Source organism: Galeopterus variegatus, unplaced genomic scaffold (genome assembly GCF_000696425.1).
Source record: "Galeopterus variegatus unplaced genomic scaffold, G_variegatus-3.0.2 Scaffold1284, whole genome shotgun sequence".
Taxonomy (NCBI): Eukaryota; Metazoa; Chordata; class Mammalia; order Dermoptera; family Cynocephalidae; genus Galeopterus; species Galeopterus variegatus.
The window spans coordinates 49907-67381 of NW_007727395.1; the positions used below are offsets into that span (position 1 = coordinate 49907).

Below are 17475 nucleotides of genomic sequence, written 5' to 3' on the forward strand. Positions count from 1 at the left end.
GAGGTTGTTGACTGAGTTATTGGGTTTTGTTGTTGACGTGTAGCAAATGTTCACTGTATGTTATAATCTTGTAAAAATAAAATTGTAGGGTTAGGTAGGACAGTTGAAATAAATTATGGTATGTTTTACAGGTTCCAAAGGTTTACTTTGGAGATCATCTGGAAAAAGTGTCTGTATTTATTCTTTTCATTGTAGTTATATGAGTAAATTTTGACAGGTTTTAAAAATGAGTTGGTCATTCTGGGGAGCAAGACTATGTTTTTGATGTGTTGAGGAGTGAATGTTTCATGAGAGGACCTGAAGGAGAGCTGTTTTGTCATATAAGGTTTTTTCTTCAGTCAACTTCATTGTATCTACATTCGTAGCTTTAATAGGAAATGTGGAAAAGTGGTTTTCTCTTCTCGACACCTTCACTATTACTTGTTTCATTGATATTGCCAAGTAAACATCTGTACTTTTATTTGCCTTACCTTGCTCATCTAACATTTTTGCTCTTAAAAGTATGATCAGTTGATGATTAAATGAGGAATTCTCCTGGGTACCATGTAATGACAAAGCATGGCAGATGCTTGGTAATATAGGTGCAAAATGTTGCTAATGAAGAGGGTAGTAATTTAGTGTTTACTCAGAAACATGCTGCAAGTAAATGTCACAGGAAATTCACTTTATGATTATTTGACCTTAGAATTCAATTTCCGTGAATTGATTTTATTATATAAACCTTGGTGCTATGATGTCTGTGGGAAGAGTTGTCTTAGTAACCTGATAAATGATTTCAGGTATGTTTATGACAGTTTTGTTAAAAGTTATAATACATTTATTTACTCACAAACATGTTCTGCTGATGTGATCACTTACCAAGACAGATGTAAACAGCAATATAGTAAATTGGCCTATTTTACTTTTTATATATATTTTTTATTTTTTAGAGGCAAGTAAGTGATTAATTATTGGACTGATAGAGAGCACTGCATAATTTCTGTTTTGAGTTCATGAAATAAAGTATACTACATAAAAGGGAAGAAGTGGGAGACTAGTATTTATTAAATGCCTTATGTGTGTTAGTTGTTATGCTGGATGCTTTCCAAATATTATTTTACAACCCTATTAAGATTTGGGGATGCATTCAGAACTTGTAAGTGGACTCTGAGGCACAGAAAATATAAATTTGTCCAAGCTTGAAAGGTAGAACAAGAATTTGTATGCTGTTCTTTCTAAACTCCAAAATCCATGTTTGTTTTGCTACATCACAACACTCATATTTGTATGTGTACTAATGTACTAGCTTTGTGACAAAATTTCTTTGGGGGATTATTTTTAACATTGAATTTCTTAAGGTTATAGAAATAAAATATGAAAATCTAATAAAGTTGAAAACTTGTAGTTTCTTTTCAAATTGAGATTCTAGTTTTAAAAGTATCTTTAAAAATATTTTAATAAGACCTCCTTTCCAAATACACTTAAGGATCAATTATAGCACCTTCAGGATGAATCACTTTTTGTAGTATTGATGCTTTTGGCATGCATCGTATTAATTTGCCTGTGTGTAGTTATTGTCCTAAAGATGAGATGACTATTTCAACGGTTATTATAAATGAAGTAAAAGGTTTAATTCCTGACTTTACCCTTCCTAGCTGTTGTGATGTTTGGCGAGTTACTTTGAGTCTCTGTACTTCAGGGTTGGGTTTTTTTGTTTTTTTTTTTCCTTCTTATAATTGGGAGTACTAACAGTCTTAATATCATAGCTTCGTTGTGAGGAATAAATGGATCTAATGATTAAAGATCTTAACATATTATTAGCACTTATTGAACTCTTAATGAATTTGTTGTGATGAAATACATTTTCTAGAATTTTATTTATACATTAAATTATTTTGCATTATAAGTATTTTTTCTTGTACTTAGGAAAACCTACTTAGAGTACTTCACATTTTTAGAATATTTATACATTGTTATTCCATTTTATTAATTTAGTTTCCATTTTCAATTATTCTAGATTCAAGTATAGTAGAAATGATATTGTGGCTATGTATTTTGGCTTTTCTTTTTAGTATATAGTAATCGATACATGATAGAAACTTAATATCTACTGTAGGATTATATAAATTTGAATCTATTTTGAATCATACTTTTTTCCTTTATATATTCTTAACAATTTCAACTTCATCTTTATTGTAAAGAAACTTCAAAATTCTAAACTTTTAAATGACTGATTACACCTTTTAAAGATTTTATTCATCTTTTTAAATACTATTTTACTTAGTGTTTGGCCAAAAATAATTCTTTGCCTGAAATTATCGTTAAAAATTAGGCTAAGTTTTAAAAAAATAATTAGCACTTCACTAATGTTTTCTTTTTCCTTTGTTCTCTTAGCTTCACAATGAAGAGGATAATTTAGAATCATCTGTTACAGAGCAGCCATCCACTTCAAACCCAACACCACAAATTGTGCTTACTGCTCCTTCAGCATCAGCACTTGAAACTGACTCCTCTCCTCCACCTTATAGTAGTATTACTGTGGAAGTACCTACAGCTTCAGGTATGACACAGCTAGTAATGTTTTCAGTAGTTCATTTTTTTTAACAATATGGTTTTGTGTAATTATCAAGTCTGTTAATAGGCTTCTAAACATATGTACACACATTTTCTTTTTTTTTTTTTTTCCTTTTTTGTCTTTTTTCGTGACCGGCAATGGATCGCAACCCTCAGTGTTGCGCCCGTACCGGACCGGGACCGGCAACGGGATTGCAACCCTCGGTGTTGCTCCCGCACCTCGCTCAGCCAGTGAGCGGCCGGTCTGTATGTGGGATCCGAACCCTCGGCGGGAGCGCCGCCACACTTCCCAAGCGGCGCACTGTAGGAGTGCGCCACCGGGCCGGCCCGTACACACATTTTCATATGTGTATATTCATACATACACACAGGCATACATGAAGGTACTTCAAAAAGTTCATGGAAAGATTTGTATTATCTTTTAAATGTATTTTTTCATGAACTTTTTGAAGTACCTTTATATAAATGTACAAATATATATATACATACACACACATGCATACATAACATACATAATGTGAGTGTATATGTGTACATACTTACATAGTCTGAACAAGGGGTTACTGATGATGAGTGTAAGTGGGAATGTGGTGCATATATGTGACTGGAGGTGAAGGATGTACATAGAATTATTCCATATGCATGATAATAATTCTTGAATACAAGGCAGTAATTTCTGCTTGCTACTGTTCATCTATCCATTCAGGTCATTCTAAAGAACTAATCTCATCTTTTTCTCTGGCCACAATTTGTATTTTCTTAGCAATGCTAAATTAGTCATTATGATGACTTTTGTATACTATTATGTATTTGAGTACTATTTCATTTGTATGACTTGTATGATTTTGTATACTATTATAATTTCTCTAGTATTCTAATAACTTCTAAAACTAAATTCTAAGTAACTTCTCTAAATATTTTATATATTCATTATGAAATATTTATTTTAAAAATCAGTAATTAAAAAACATTTTAACAGAGAAAATCCTTCACTAGACTATTTCATCTTCTGTATTTTTTCATTTCTGTAATTAATGTAATCTACTTTCTCAAACTCATGCCAGCTTTCTCTGGGTACCATTTTTGCATTTGGAATGTGTAAAAAGACCCAATATTTCTTCCACCAAATTTTTTTTTTGTATAGTTACTGAAATCATCTTCTCCTTGAAGATTTTCTTACTCATTAAATGAGTAAGCACTTCCTCCCCTTATATGTATATCATGTTTATTTGATAAATATGCTTGTTTAGTGCCCAGTTTCATGCCCAGTTTTTATATTGATTTCCAACAACTTTATTTGTTATTTGATAAATATGCTTGTTTAGTGCCCAGTTTCATGCCCAGTTTTTATATTGATTTCCATATCTTTTATATCTTTTATTTATATCTTTTATAAATAAGATTTAACAGCTGGTTTGGTGCTTGTTAAAATGTGCTATGTGCTAAATTTTCTACAATATTTTACAAGTGTCCAGAATGTAGTATAATGAATTTACTATTCTAGATTAAAAAAAAAAAAATGATTTGAGGTAACCGTGAAGAAAGAAAATGAGTTGTTTTCCTGAGGATGTTTATGTCTGAGTAATGGAAGGTGCCAATTTTATGTGTAACTGCTATCACTTTGTTGTGGCTACTGTTGCTGTTGCTGAATAACAAATGACCCCAAATTTAATGGAGTAAAATAGCAATCATTTTTTGTTATTATTTCTCATGGTTCTGGGAGTGGGCAAAGCTCAACTTTGCCATTATCTCGTAGGGTTTCATGTGATTGCCATCTGATGGTGGTTGGGGCTGGAGTCATGTCAATGGCTTTCTTTTTCATATTAGATGGTTGATGCTGGCATCACCTACAACCTCAGCTGGGGCTATTGGCCAGAACAACTGTTATGTGGCCTCTTGTTGTGGCCTAGGCTTCCTCTCTGAATGGTGACTGGGTTCCAAGAACAAGCACTCTGAGAGTGAGCCAGATGGAAGCTATATTACCTATTACAATATTGCCTCGAAAGTTACATAGAGTCACTTCTGCCATACTTGTTTTGTTAGAAGTGAGTCAGTAAGTGGGCCGACCCCGTGGCTCACTTGGGAGAGTGCGGCGCTGGGAGCACAGCGGTGCTCCCGCCACGGGTTCGGATCCTAAATAGGGATGGCCGGAGTGCTCACTGGCTGAGCGCGGTGCGGGCAACACCACGCCAAGGGTTGTGATCCCCTTACCGGCCAAAAAAAAAAAAAGTGAGTCAGTAAGTTCAGCTGTTATTCAAGCAGAGAAGAATTAGTGTTCACTTCCTTTTTTTTTGGTAGCTGGGCAATACAGGGATTGAACCATGGATCTTGATGTTATCAGCACTACTCTAGTCTCCATTTCTTGATGAGAAGAGTTTTAAAGAACATGTAGATTAACTTTAAAAACTACCGTAACTGCATACTTCCTCTTACCCCTACCACCAAACCTTTTCCTTCTGTAGTCCTCCCATTTCAGTAAATGGCTCCAATAGGCCAGAAACCTTGGAGTTATCTTTTTGGTAACTGATCATAAAGATATATGGCTTTTCTCCATTAATTTTTGATGCAATGAAATAGGTTATTGGTAGATTTCTTTAAGTTAATACATCTCTATATTCTGGAATAAATTGTTTGTCATGTCCTCTTCTAGTCTCTTCTGGATTTAGATTTGTTAATGTGTTATTTAGAATTTTTGCAGCTTTATTAAGTGGGATCTATGACTTTAAGCACTGTCTTTGTAGTTTTGGTATTAAGCAACATAAAGTGAATTGAGAAGTGTCTCATTTTTCTGTGATCTGAAATAGTATTGATGATGTAGTATATCATTTTTAAAGGTTAGATAAATTTCAGCTGTAAAAGCAGTTAAGCCTGGTACCTACATGTTCAGTTATTTTTACAGTCTCCTCTGTGACTACCAGTTTTTAAAATTCTTTTTTTCACCTTGTGCTGAACTGTCATTCATGAAAATAATTGAGCACAAGAACTGAGTAATTCTAGGATTTGGGGTCTCTTAGTGAAAAATATTAATATTTTTCTTCAGCTTTGTAATCAGTGTTGTTTTATTTTATTTTTTTATTTTATTATTTCTTAATTTACCATTTTAACAATTTTATTTCCTTTCTATTTATTTTTATTTTTTATTTTTTGGCAGCTGGGCAGTATAGGGATCCAAACCTGTGACCTTGGTGTTAGAAGGCTGTGCTCTAACCAACTGAGCTAACCAACCAGCCCGTTTTATATTTTAAGTATGGGCTGTGCTGTTTTTCTGCAGTCACCATTAGGTCACTATGGCTGGTTTTTAAGATCTGTGCAACATCAATAATAATATGTGACATTTGTATAATGCTTCACAGTTTACAGAGTCTTGAATACTCTTCTGTTTCATCTCATAATAGCAAGTAATAGCCTTGCTGAGTCAGTTTTATGGATGAGAAAGAGGATCTTCATAGTACTTAAGCGATTTGCTTGAGGTCACACAATTTCCAAGAAGAGGATTTGGAGCTGGAATTCCTCAGACTTTGAATCCACTGGTTGAGAACCACTGCCTTAAATTTAGAAAGAAAAATAAATAAAATTAAAAAGCAAAAATTAAAGCCATAGCAATTTAGTTCTCCTTCCCAGGTTTCTTCTATCAGTGATGGGGATTTTTTTTCTAACGTGAGTGTTAAAACTTAAAAAAAATTTATATACTTGTTTGTTATCATGAGAAAAGATCCCATCTCCTTGGATAATGTATGTGCTTATTTTAGGTTTTAAAATTTACAATTTTAATGTTAGTGCCTTCAAATTTATAACCATCGTTTTCACTTAGATTTTGCTTCTACTCTATTCTCAGAAGTAAAGAGATCTATTAATTTGACTGTGTGTAGTATTTTTACATCCTGATAATAAATCTTTTCTAAGAATTGATGACCCTTGTGTCTTCTGGTGGGTAACATTTAGTATTATATTGCTATTACCACTTCCTCTCATTATATTAAAAATGACCTAACCTCAGATTCTTAGCTTTTATTGATAGCATAAACAATTATTTTAAAACCTATATACATGAAAATACAATTGGAAAAGTATTCTAGATTAAAATGTGTTTTTATGTTGGAAATGCATTAAATTCTGATAAAGATAGAGAACATTATAAACTAATGTAGAAAATATAAACAAACTGTAATTAGAATAGAGGAAATTACAAAAGTGATGTCAAACATTGTGGTGTGTACTACTTTTAGAATCTACCTTTTTTTTTTCATGTCAGGAATTCTAGCGTATGCCCAATCAGTTGATTCACCTGTATTGTTTTACTTATACTGCTTATGTTAGAAATAAGTGATAAAGTTTTATTTTTAAAATAAACAGTCTGTATTTACTGTGGTAATGTATTTCTGGAGATCATATTGCAGAAATAGTTTAAAATTGGGGAGGGAGAACTACTTCATGAAAAGAAAATCTAAAGAAATAGGTGGATGTGGGAAAAATGGGAGGAAAAGGGAGAAGAGTGAAAAAGAGTAAAAATTTGTCAATCTTTTAGCAAAGGAAAATATTGAGTTTGTTTAAGAGATTAGGGCAGTTGTTGAAATCAATATGTGTAGAAGAATTCCCCTTAGATGTTATCAGAGTGAAGTATTTGGAGTCAGGAACTCTCTGAGTCTGCCATTTACTGGTTGTTTAGTATTAGGCAAGTCGCTTAACTGTTCTGAAACTCAGAGCTGCTAAAATTAATGTGTATAGGAGTGATATATGAAATGGTTACTACCATACAAATGTTTTTTATTATTCTTGGTATTTTTTTTTGTTTTTGGTTCCTTTTTTGGCTGTGAGACAATGGACAAGTAAACTAAATTATTTATGCATACTAATAAGCACATAGAGGATGCTCATATATGGTGAGCATCATATATTACTTCCCTTGTTATCTAGCACTCCTTTTCAAAATCTTATTCTTGAGGTTCTTATTTAGTGTATCACCTTTTAGATGATATTTATCAGTTCTTTTTATAATAAATATAGGACTAAAATAATATATAATTGTAATAGCAATTACATATATACAAGGGGTCTTCAAAAAGTTCATGGAAAGATTTGTATTATCTTTCGATTCTATTTTTCCATGAACTCTTTGAAGTACCTTTGTATGGCTTATATAACATGGGACTACAATAGCAGTAGCAGCCCTTAGTAGCCTACTGTAAGTTATTAAGTTCCGGTTATGGCTATAAAAATAATGTTAAATAGTTTATTTTTAATGGTTATTTTTTAAAATCCTTCTTCTTCAGATATAGAAGTTTACAGTGAACTTTATCCTGTGCCACCTTCCTATAGTGTTGCTACCTCTCTTCCTACATACGATGAAGCTGAGAAGGCAAAAGCTGCTGCAATGGCAGCTGCAGCAGCCGAAACATCTCAAAGAGTAAGAAAAACTATCATTTCTTTTGATAATATTATTTTTTAAAATTAATATGTACATTTAGTGATATCAAAAATAGTTCTCTGTGTATAAGAGTGGTATAGATTTTTTTAAAGTATTTTTTCTACTATTCCTGTGTGTAGTGTCATTTTTGGTGAAATTGGCATTCTCCTACTTCAGTTCACCTCCATTCTTCATTTCTATTGATCTTCCCCTCCACCCTACCTCAGCTTGTGGTCTTCCTAGATCTTATCTTTACCAATATATTTATCATGCCCTAAATTTTGATTTCAGGCATCTCACATGCTAACCTTTACCTCCCATCCTTCTATCTCACTCACTCTCGTTACCACCCCAACAGTTCTCTTTCACCTCAAGTACATTGACTTCTTCACTGTCCATGTACTTATTTCTCTCCTTACATAGTTTATGTTCTGTGCTCTACCACTATAATCAGGAGTCATCTTTTTTGTACTCATGTTTTATATATTAGTGTAGCCAGTTTAGTGATTCTATGAAAGAATTCAAGCAGGGCTAAATAACACAGAGAAATAAGTTATAAGGCTTTCAGATTATTTTTGTCAGCTACCTTGTTTTTCTTCCCTTTTATCATATCCTACCCTAGAATTTTGGAGTGAAGGTCAAGGATTCTACTTGCCCTTTCTTCCTCGCCATCTTGTCTTAGTAATAGAGAGAGTCACTGAGATACATGTATGCTATTCTGCAGTCAGGTAAAAGGTAGAAGTTACCTACATTTTAGTGTGCAGCAAGGAGGGCTAGAATTTGTTACCTTGTTTTCTTGCTTCAGACTTTAGAGATGTCATTTCAGATCTCTGGATTCATCTCATTTTGTTCAGGAAAAAGAAAAAATCACTTTACCCAGGAAAGCTTAGAATCAGGTGAGGAGCCAAGGGATGTGCTTCCATGTACAACATTCTTCCCTCGCCGCTTTGAGGCCAGAGCCCAGCCAGTAGATCCTCTGAGATGTGAGCATGTTTCCTGGATAGGTTTCTTTCATCAATTACAACCCTTTCCGTAGCTGCTCCCACTTCCATCCTTCAACACACAGAGAGTCAAACATCAACGTAAATAGCTTTGGGCGCAGTTACAAAGTTAGATAAAGACAATAAACCCCAAATTTATTTTTTATGCCTTTTTCCTCTCAGAGAGGGAAACTAAGTCTCTTTAAGACAGTGGCATAAATATAAATTAGTAAGTAGGATTGTTGATGTGTGAGGGGAGACACATAGAGAAGGAGGATAGGTCTATAAAGTAGGGAATATCTGTCAAAATTAACTCAAGATTGCTTGGAAACATATATTTATAAATGCATATGCACATTCTCTCAGTGAAGTAAATTGACAATAACCTCTCTTCTCAGGAGGTTTCTCCCTATAGACTTTGGCAGTGGCAAAAGTCCTTAAAGAGTATTATGGACCTTGGATCATCTACTGCCCTAACTTCCATACAATAGGACAGAACTCTAAAGAGAAAGTAAGAAGCATTAAATCTTACTCTGTGAACTTTGAGAAAAGCAAAAAGGTGATTTTTACACCTTTTGTAGAGAACACTCTTAAGTGTTACTATTCCATTTCTTCACTGTCATCATTTCCAGTACCTTGTTTTAGAAAGTAAATGTGATCGCCAGCCTGTGTTGGAATATGTCCGTAAAGAAAAGTTCCCTGTTTTCACCTGCTTCTGGTATTATTGTAACTCCAGCTTATGGGCATTGTAGAAACTTTCATAGAAAGCAAAGTAGAATTGTATGTAAGAGACTAACTTAGGTACTTGTAAAAAATATTTTAGATTTATCAGTGCTTCTTAATCTAGTGTTCCAGCACCCTCTTTCTGCAAGTACTTGTAAAAAATATTTTAGATTTATCAGTGCTTCTTAATCTAGTGTTCCAGCACCCTCTTTCTGCAAAGTATGAGTGTTTGTATATGATTCTTCACACTTGATTCGGATAAAAAACCGGTCTGTACTTGAAGTTTGCTGAGAATAGATTTTAAATGGTCTTACCACAGAAAACGTTAAACTATGTGAGCTAACTCATATGTTAATTAGCTTGATTTAGCATTCCTCATTGTATACATATTTCAGAACATCATATTGTACACCATACATAAGTACAATTTATATTTGTCAATTTAAATTTTTAAAAATTAAAAAAAGTCTTTCCAATTAGCTATTTGAGTACATTCAATTGTAAATGAGTCTCAGCTGGGAAACTGAAAGCTTATTTCTGAAATCAGCTCTCATTGGGAGAATATAGGTAGTCAAGAGACTTTCAAACAGTACTTTTTCTACTATTTTCTGTTTCTAAAGCGTAGAGTTGCATGTACATTATAGAATGGTTAAATAGATTTATGGAAAGGAACTACTCATTTGTAGTATTTCTATGAAAAATAGTTGAGTTCCAAATCATTCACTTTATAAAACTTTTCAAACATGTTTTGATCATGAGGTAGGCTCATCTTATAACCTTATAGCGGGTAGGGTTCATTTTTTTGTAACTTGCTTTAAATTGTTCCAGTAATTTGTCTTTTCACATAAGAACTAGCACTTGATAAATTGTGATCAACAGGACAGAGATCTTACATTTACATTCCTAGCACCTAGCTATTATCTGGCACATATTTGGTGTTTGATAAATGACAATTGATTAAGTTAATGAATAATTTCTTTTCATTAGCCAATGTGGGAAGTTAGAAAGAAGTACCACCACAATGTTCTATTACAGCTTTACATTTTAAAATATTTTGGTGTCTTTTACCAATTTTAGGATTTATAAATCAATGTTGAATGTAGTCGAAACTGTTGTATAGATAACCATCTTTTATTTTTTAGATATTTTATGTAAATATTTTCCTGTTAATGATTGAGTGAAATTCCATGGAATCAATATGCTATTATAATTTAGTGGCTGTTCCTCTCTAGTGAATAATCAGACTATTTTCAAATATTGGTGGTGGGTTTTTTTGTTGTTGTTGTTAACATTATAAAAGATATCTTTGTGCATGTCTTCTGTCTTTTTAACAAAGGATACCGATAAAATCTCTGGACTGGCATTTTAAAATAGTACGAAATATTTATGCCTTTGCCATCATATTGACAGTGGTATTTTTTTGTTCATACTGTGCTTTAATGTTTATTTCTTAAATTAATTTGAAATTATATAAAATTTTATTAATATGCATTTAATTATTGCCAATCATTAAATTTACCATATATAGTTTGCCTTGGGTATATGATTGCAGAGCCTCAGGAATCTTTGTGCCCAAATAATTATCAACATAACATGGTTTTGAAAGTTCTTTTCTTTCAGGAAAGCAGTATACTTAGTGAGATTACCATGACTAGGTGGAAAGAACATCAGTGTCCTGGATCAAGTTTTGCCTTGACCCTCCTAATTATGTGATCTTGGGCAAGGCACTAGCTTCTCTGACTGTCTCACAAAATCAAAACATTAAAACTTAACTGATATTGAGTACATACAATCTATATGTAAATCAGGTCATGTCACTCATCTGATCAAAATTCTGTAATATCTCTCATTTCATTCATTAAAATCTAAGGTCCTTCAGTGGCCTTTCTGCCTGTCTCTGACCTCATTTCTACCTGTTCTCTCTTGTGTTTGTTTTGATTCAGCCATTCTAGCCTCCTTGCTATTACTCTAATATGCCATGTGCAATCCTATCTTAGAACCTTAGCTCTGGCTTATTACTCTTCTCTTCTGCCTGGGACACTATTCTATGAAATACCTGGATAGCTAACTCTCTTACCTCTTCTTTAAGTTTTTGCTCAAGTATCACCTGTAACCTTTAACACCTTAGTATTTCCAAACTTCTTTTCTTTTTCCCTTCCCTCCCCTTTCTTTTCTTTCTTTCTTTTTTGGACGGGGCATAATAATTGTATAAATAACTTACTTATTATGTCTTTGTTTATCGTCTGGCTTCTCTCACTGGAATATAGGCTTCAGAAGGGCAAGCATCTTTGTTCTGTGTATGCTGGTGTATCCCAAGGACCAGGAAGCAAAGTCTGTAGAATAGGTATTCCATTAATATTTGTTGAATATTCATCAGTAATCAGTGATAACGGGTTTTGTATATACTTTCACAGAAGTTTTTTACATTTAAAAGCAAATACATTAATTTGTTAGTATATTATTTTTGTACACAAAAGGTATTATACTATACTATACAAATGATTTTCACTTAATATATTTTGGAGATTGTTATTAGAATATTAAGAACATCAAGAACTTTTTGGTTCTTTTTTATTTCCTTTTAAATTTTTACCCTACTTGTTGAATTTCATTGGCTAGATATACAATTATTTATTTCACCAGTCTGTCAACAACTGTGAATGGTCTGAGATTTTACCTGATTTGCAAGCTAACTGATTAACTTGTCATAGTTTTAGGGATGCTGGCAGAAGACACGAGACTGCTGGGTCAGAGACAAAGACTTTATTATTCATTGCAATAATAGTAGCCAAACTATTAGCATTTTCTCTTGCCAGTTCCAAGTCCCAGTTCCCACAGGGTGACACAAAGAGGGCTAAGTGAGAACCTCAATGTGCAGTGGATTGTGTTAAAAGAGAGGAACTCTGAGATTAGGGAACTTACATCTTTTCTAATGATCAATAAGAATGCCTACACCTCTGCTCTTAACAGACACACTGTCTCTCTCTTCCAAAGATCTCTGCTATGTAAGCATCCAGAGAAAAGGAAGCCAATGCCTTTGCTTGGAAAACATGCAGAAACCTGAGAGATTCACGGAGAATTATCTCCTAACACAGTCCACTGTTGATGGGCATTTTGATTGTGCTTAATCGTTTGTTCTTATTAACAATGCTGCAATGAATTATCTTTAATACATCATTTTTTATACGTGAGAATGCATGTATATATCTGTACAATATATTTCAAGAACTGGAATTGCTGAATCAAATGGTATGTACATTTTTATTTTTGATAAAAATTGCCAAATTGCCAACCATAGAGGTTGTACCAATTTATACTCTTCCAGTGGTCATGAAAGTACCTGTTTCCTGTTTCATACTAATGCAGAGTGTCCCATCTATCTTCTTGATACCATTTTTATAAATTTGATGTTATTCAACTTTTATCTCTTTTTGCGTTTATTTTTAAAGTTACTTGAAAAAGTAATACTTGCTAATATTTATTGAGTACCTACTCTGCCAGACACTGTACTCATTATTTCATTTTATCTGTGCAGCAAATACACAACATTAGATTTTATTCAAGTTCTTATTCTTACATTTAAGATTATAAACTTGTAATTATTTTAGTTAGCTGTTCTAATGATAAATGTTTTACAGATTCAGGAGGAGGAGTGTTCACCAAGAGATGACTTCAGTGATGCAGACCAGCTCAGAGTGGGCAATGATGGCATTTTCATGCTGGCATTTTTTAGTAAGTGATCTTTCCAAGCTGTGTTTTTGTGTGTGTATTGGCTGTGTGTGTATTTAAAGTAACATAGTGAAGAAAAGCAAATATTGTTAGCATGTGCCTACCTTCTTTAAAATGAATTGTTCCTGATATTGAACTAAAGAATACTGTGATTGTATAAGACAAATCCTAGATTAAACACTGACTGGATAATTATGCATTGCAGCCATTGTACTGGATTCTGTCTGTATAAAGATATATAAGCATATTTAAGCTAAATAATGTTTTATTAGAGAAATGATGGAATACTGACATACATTCACTGCTTACAGAAGCATATGAAATGGAACTAAATTCTGCATTTGGAGCAGAGGACTTCCACTCGAATGTCCTTAAGCCAGAAAAAGGGTTGGAAAAGGGGATATTCTGGACAACTGGAACAATATCATAGTCCTCCTTATTTCAATTCCTACCACAGGTATTGGCACACAGTGAACTTATTAAATAATACTAAAACCTTCAATAAACTTTGAATTCCTAAAACCTGTGGTAGAAACACAGTATTTATATAAGTAAATTTATTAGACTATGATACAGTTAATTTCTGCCCCCAACCCAGGTAAATGATCAAGCTTTCATTCCTTCTTGGATAGAATGCTAATTTAATTCATTTTACTTATAAGGTTTATTTCGATGATAAAACAGAAATTAAATTACTTTTTTAAAGTGCCATATTCAACTTTAAAAATAGAAAATGCATACTTCTTGAGTTTGAGTCTGGAAATTCACTTAATCTTTTCCTCCATTTTTTTTTCTTTTTTATTATACATACATATGGGGTACAATGTTGATTTTCAATAATTGTGTACAATGTGTGGTGGTTATATCAGTATAGTTAGCTTATTCATCATTACAATACACAATCATTCTTTGTGTCTGTTGACCAATTCCTCATTAGCCCCCCTCCCTTACCCTCTCCCCTCCCCTTTTCCACCTCTAGTTTTCTAAAAGTTCAACGTGTTGCTATGATTGTTGTTTCTTCCTTTCTTTCTCTCTGTCTCTCTTTGTTGTTCGTTTGTTTACTTATGGATGCATTTCCTGGTTATAAGTGAGAACATGTGGTATTTCTCTTTCTGTACCTGGATTGTTTCACTTAGAATAATTTTCTCCAGGGTCATCCATGTTGCTGCAAATGGTAGAATTTCATTCTTTCAAAGGGAAAGCTTTCAGCTTTTCCCCATTCAGGATGATATTGGCAGTGGGTTTATTGTATATGGCATTTATTATGTTGAGATACCTTCCTTCTATACCTAATTTGTTGAGTCTTTATCATGAAGGAATTTTGAATTTTGTCAAATGCTTTTTCTGCATCTGTTGAGATGACCATATGGTTTTTCTTTTTTTTTTCCTTTTTGCCTTTTTTTTCGTGACCAGCAACGGATCGCAACCCTCAGTGTCGCGCCCGTACCGGACCGGGACGGGCAACGGGATCGCAACCCTCGGTGTTGCTCCCGCACCTCACTCAGCCAGTGAGCGGCCGGTCTGTATGTGGGATCCGACCCCTTGGCGGGAGCGCCACCGCACTCCCAAGCAGCGCACTGTAGCAGTGCGCCACCGGGCTGGCCCCATGACCATATGGTTTTTGTTCTTGACTTTGTAGATGTGTTGTGTCACATTTATTGACTTGCATATGTTGAACTATCCTTGCATTCCTGGGATGAATCCCACTTGATCATGGTGTATAATCTTTTTGATATGTTGATGTATTCTGTTTGCTAGTATTTTGTTGAGGATTTTAGTGTTTAAATTCATCAAAAATATTGGCCTGTAGCTTTCTTTTTTTGTTGTTATCTTTGTCTGGTTTTGGTATCAGGGTGATGCTGGCTTCATAGAATGAGTTTGGGAGAATGGTTTCTGTTTCAATTTTTTGGAATAGTTTGGAAAGAACTAGTATTGATACCTCTTCAAAGGTTTTGTAGAATTTAGCAGTGAAACCATCTGGTCCTGGACTTTTCTTTGTTGGAAGATTTAGAACAAGACAAGGATGCCTGCTCTCTCCACACTTATTTAACATAGTATTGAAAGCACTTACCAGAACAATTACACAAGAGAAAGAAATAAAATGCATCCAAATAGGTAAAGAGGGAATCAAATTGTCCCTATTCACAGATGACATGATTCTACATCGACAAAACCCAAGAGACTCTACCAAAAAACCTCTTAGAGTTGTTAAATGAATTCAGTAAGGTTGCAGGATACAAAATCAATATATAAAAATCAGTAGTGTTTTCCCTCCATTTTGAAATGGGTTCTTCCTTTCTTTCTTTTATGTCATCTGCTGAAGAAGAGGTGGTGGTTTGGGGAGGAAGGCAGGCAAATATATTTTTCTTTTCAAATTTTCTAAATTATATTCAGGTTGTTAACCAGTTAATATATATGCAAAATTTAAATCTTAAATGGTTTTAGGTATAATTCTAGTTAGATATGTTAGGTACAATGAAAAGGAAATTAACTCTTTGGTTACAAATGACTATTGTTTTATACTATTAATGAACCATGGTTTTTATCTTTTTTTAGTTCAACTGTTAATACTTGATTTTAATAACAAATTTTCTACATATTATGTTTGCAAAAAAAGTAGATTAAACATTAATTCTTTTCATGGTCATATCTTTTAAGAAATCTTAATTAGAAGAGAAAATCTAAATTTATTGTACTGTTCATAGTATAAATGCTTATTAGGAATAAAAACCTGTTATTTGACACCATCAAATTATTTGGCTCAGAGCTTTGGTCTTATTATTTCTTCATTTCAGTATTTCACTTAACTCCATTATCTTCTTTTTAATCTTTATTTTTTTAGATTTGAAAACATTTTACTGATGTAAGTGTTGTAAATACATGACGTAAATGCTGTAAAGGACATGCTGGATAACTTTATTTTGGGCCAGTAATAGTATACTAATTAATATAAAAATGTATATATTTAATATAATTCATGAATTTTACTAAATTGTTTTTACAACCTATATTTTTTATGCTTTCTATTCTATGTATATTGGACCAATATTATCAGAATAAAATTATATTTTTTACCTTTATTTCCTTTTATACTCTTCTGCTAGACTGTAGGCTTAGGTCTTATTTGCTTTGATAAGCATAGATAGATTTATTTGTAATCACTACCATCTAGTGGCTGTTCTTCAAATTGCAACTTGGTATATTTTTCATGTTTAAACTATTCTAGTTAGCTACTGTTGGTAAAAAGGTCTAGAAATACATTTTCTGTAATGTGGTTTATAACTTAAGCATTTCAGGTTATATAATTTGTGCAAATAAAATTACAGTGAATCAATAAGACTATGTCAGCCAAAATCATTTGTTCTTTTAATTCTTGACTTCTTTGTTTCCAGTGTCTATGTTTCAGTCTCTTACCTCACATAAACCTAAAAAAACGTTTAGAGTTAAATTTGCTAAGATAGTTCCATGTTCTTGCACAGAAAATGTAAAAGAAGAAATATGGATATCCCCTGATAATGTTTTTGCTTTTCATAATACAACAAATACCTCTCATAAGTGCCTAACCTGCATATCTCTGATCTTATTTTTAAGAAATTTTCTAAAAGAATGGAATAGAATCCAGTTATTTGTCAGATAGTTAAACATTAGAAATTAAGATTTGGTTCACTGGATAATTGACCGTCTATGGAAATGAACTTGAACTCTAGTGCTTTAAAAATGTAATGGACTGTGTTTGGCTTTATTCAGAAAACTTTTCCTCCAAGGTTTAGCCATTTGTATCATGTGCAAACCTTCACATCAGCATGCTGTGGTAATAATTAATCACCCAAATTATTCTCATTTTAGACTTGAAGGAAATATAATTGAAGAGAAATTAAGTTATTTGTAACTTTAAAAAGAATTAGAGTGTTTGAAATGTGAATTCTGATTTGTAAAAAATTACCTAACTCTCTTCCAAAGAGAGTACCATTTTGCATTCCCACCAGCAGTGAATTAGAGTTCCTGTTGCTCTGCAACCCTCAGCAGCATTTGGTATTGATAGTTTTATTTTGTTTTGTTTTAGACATTATTATTATTATTATTATT

At 33.1% G+C, this 17475-nt stretch overlaps 1 protein-coding gene across 1 annotated transcript in view; it reads left to right on the forward strand.

Annotated features, from left to right (window-relative positions):
* Positions 1–17475, forward strand: part of NDFIP2 (Nedd4 family interacting protein 2) — a 68295-nt gene that overhangs the window by 38442 nt on the left and 12378 nt on the right. Inside the window, exons 2-4 of the mRNA XM_008576086.1 lie at positions 2374–2539; positions 7824–7957; positions 13299–13392. Coding sequence (XP_008574308.1) covers positions 2374–2539; positions 7824–7957; positions 13299–13392 — 394 coding nt within the window. The remainder of the gene's footprint in view (positions 1–2373; positions 2540–7823; positions 7958–13298; positions 13393–17475) is intronic.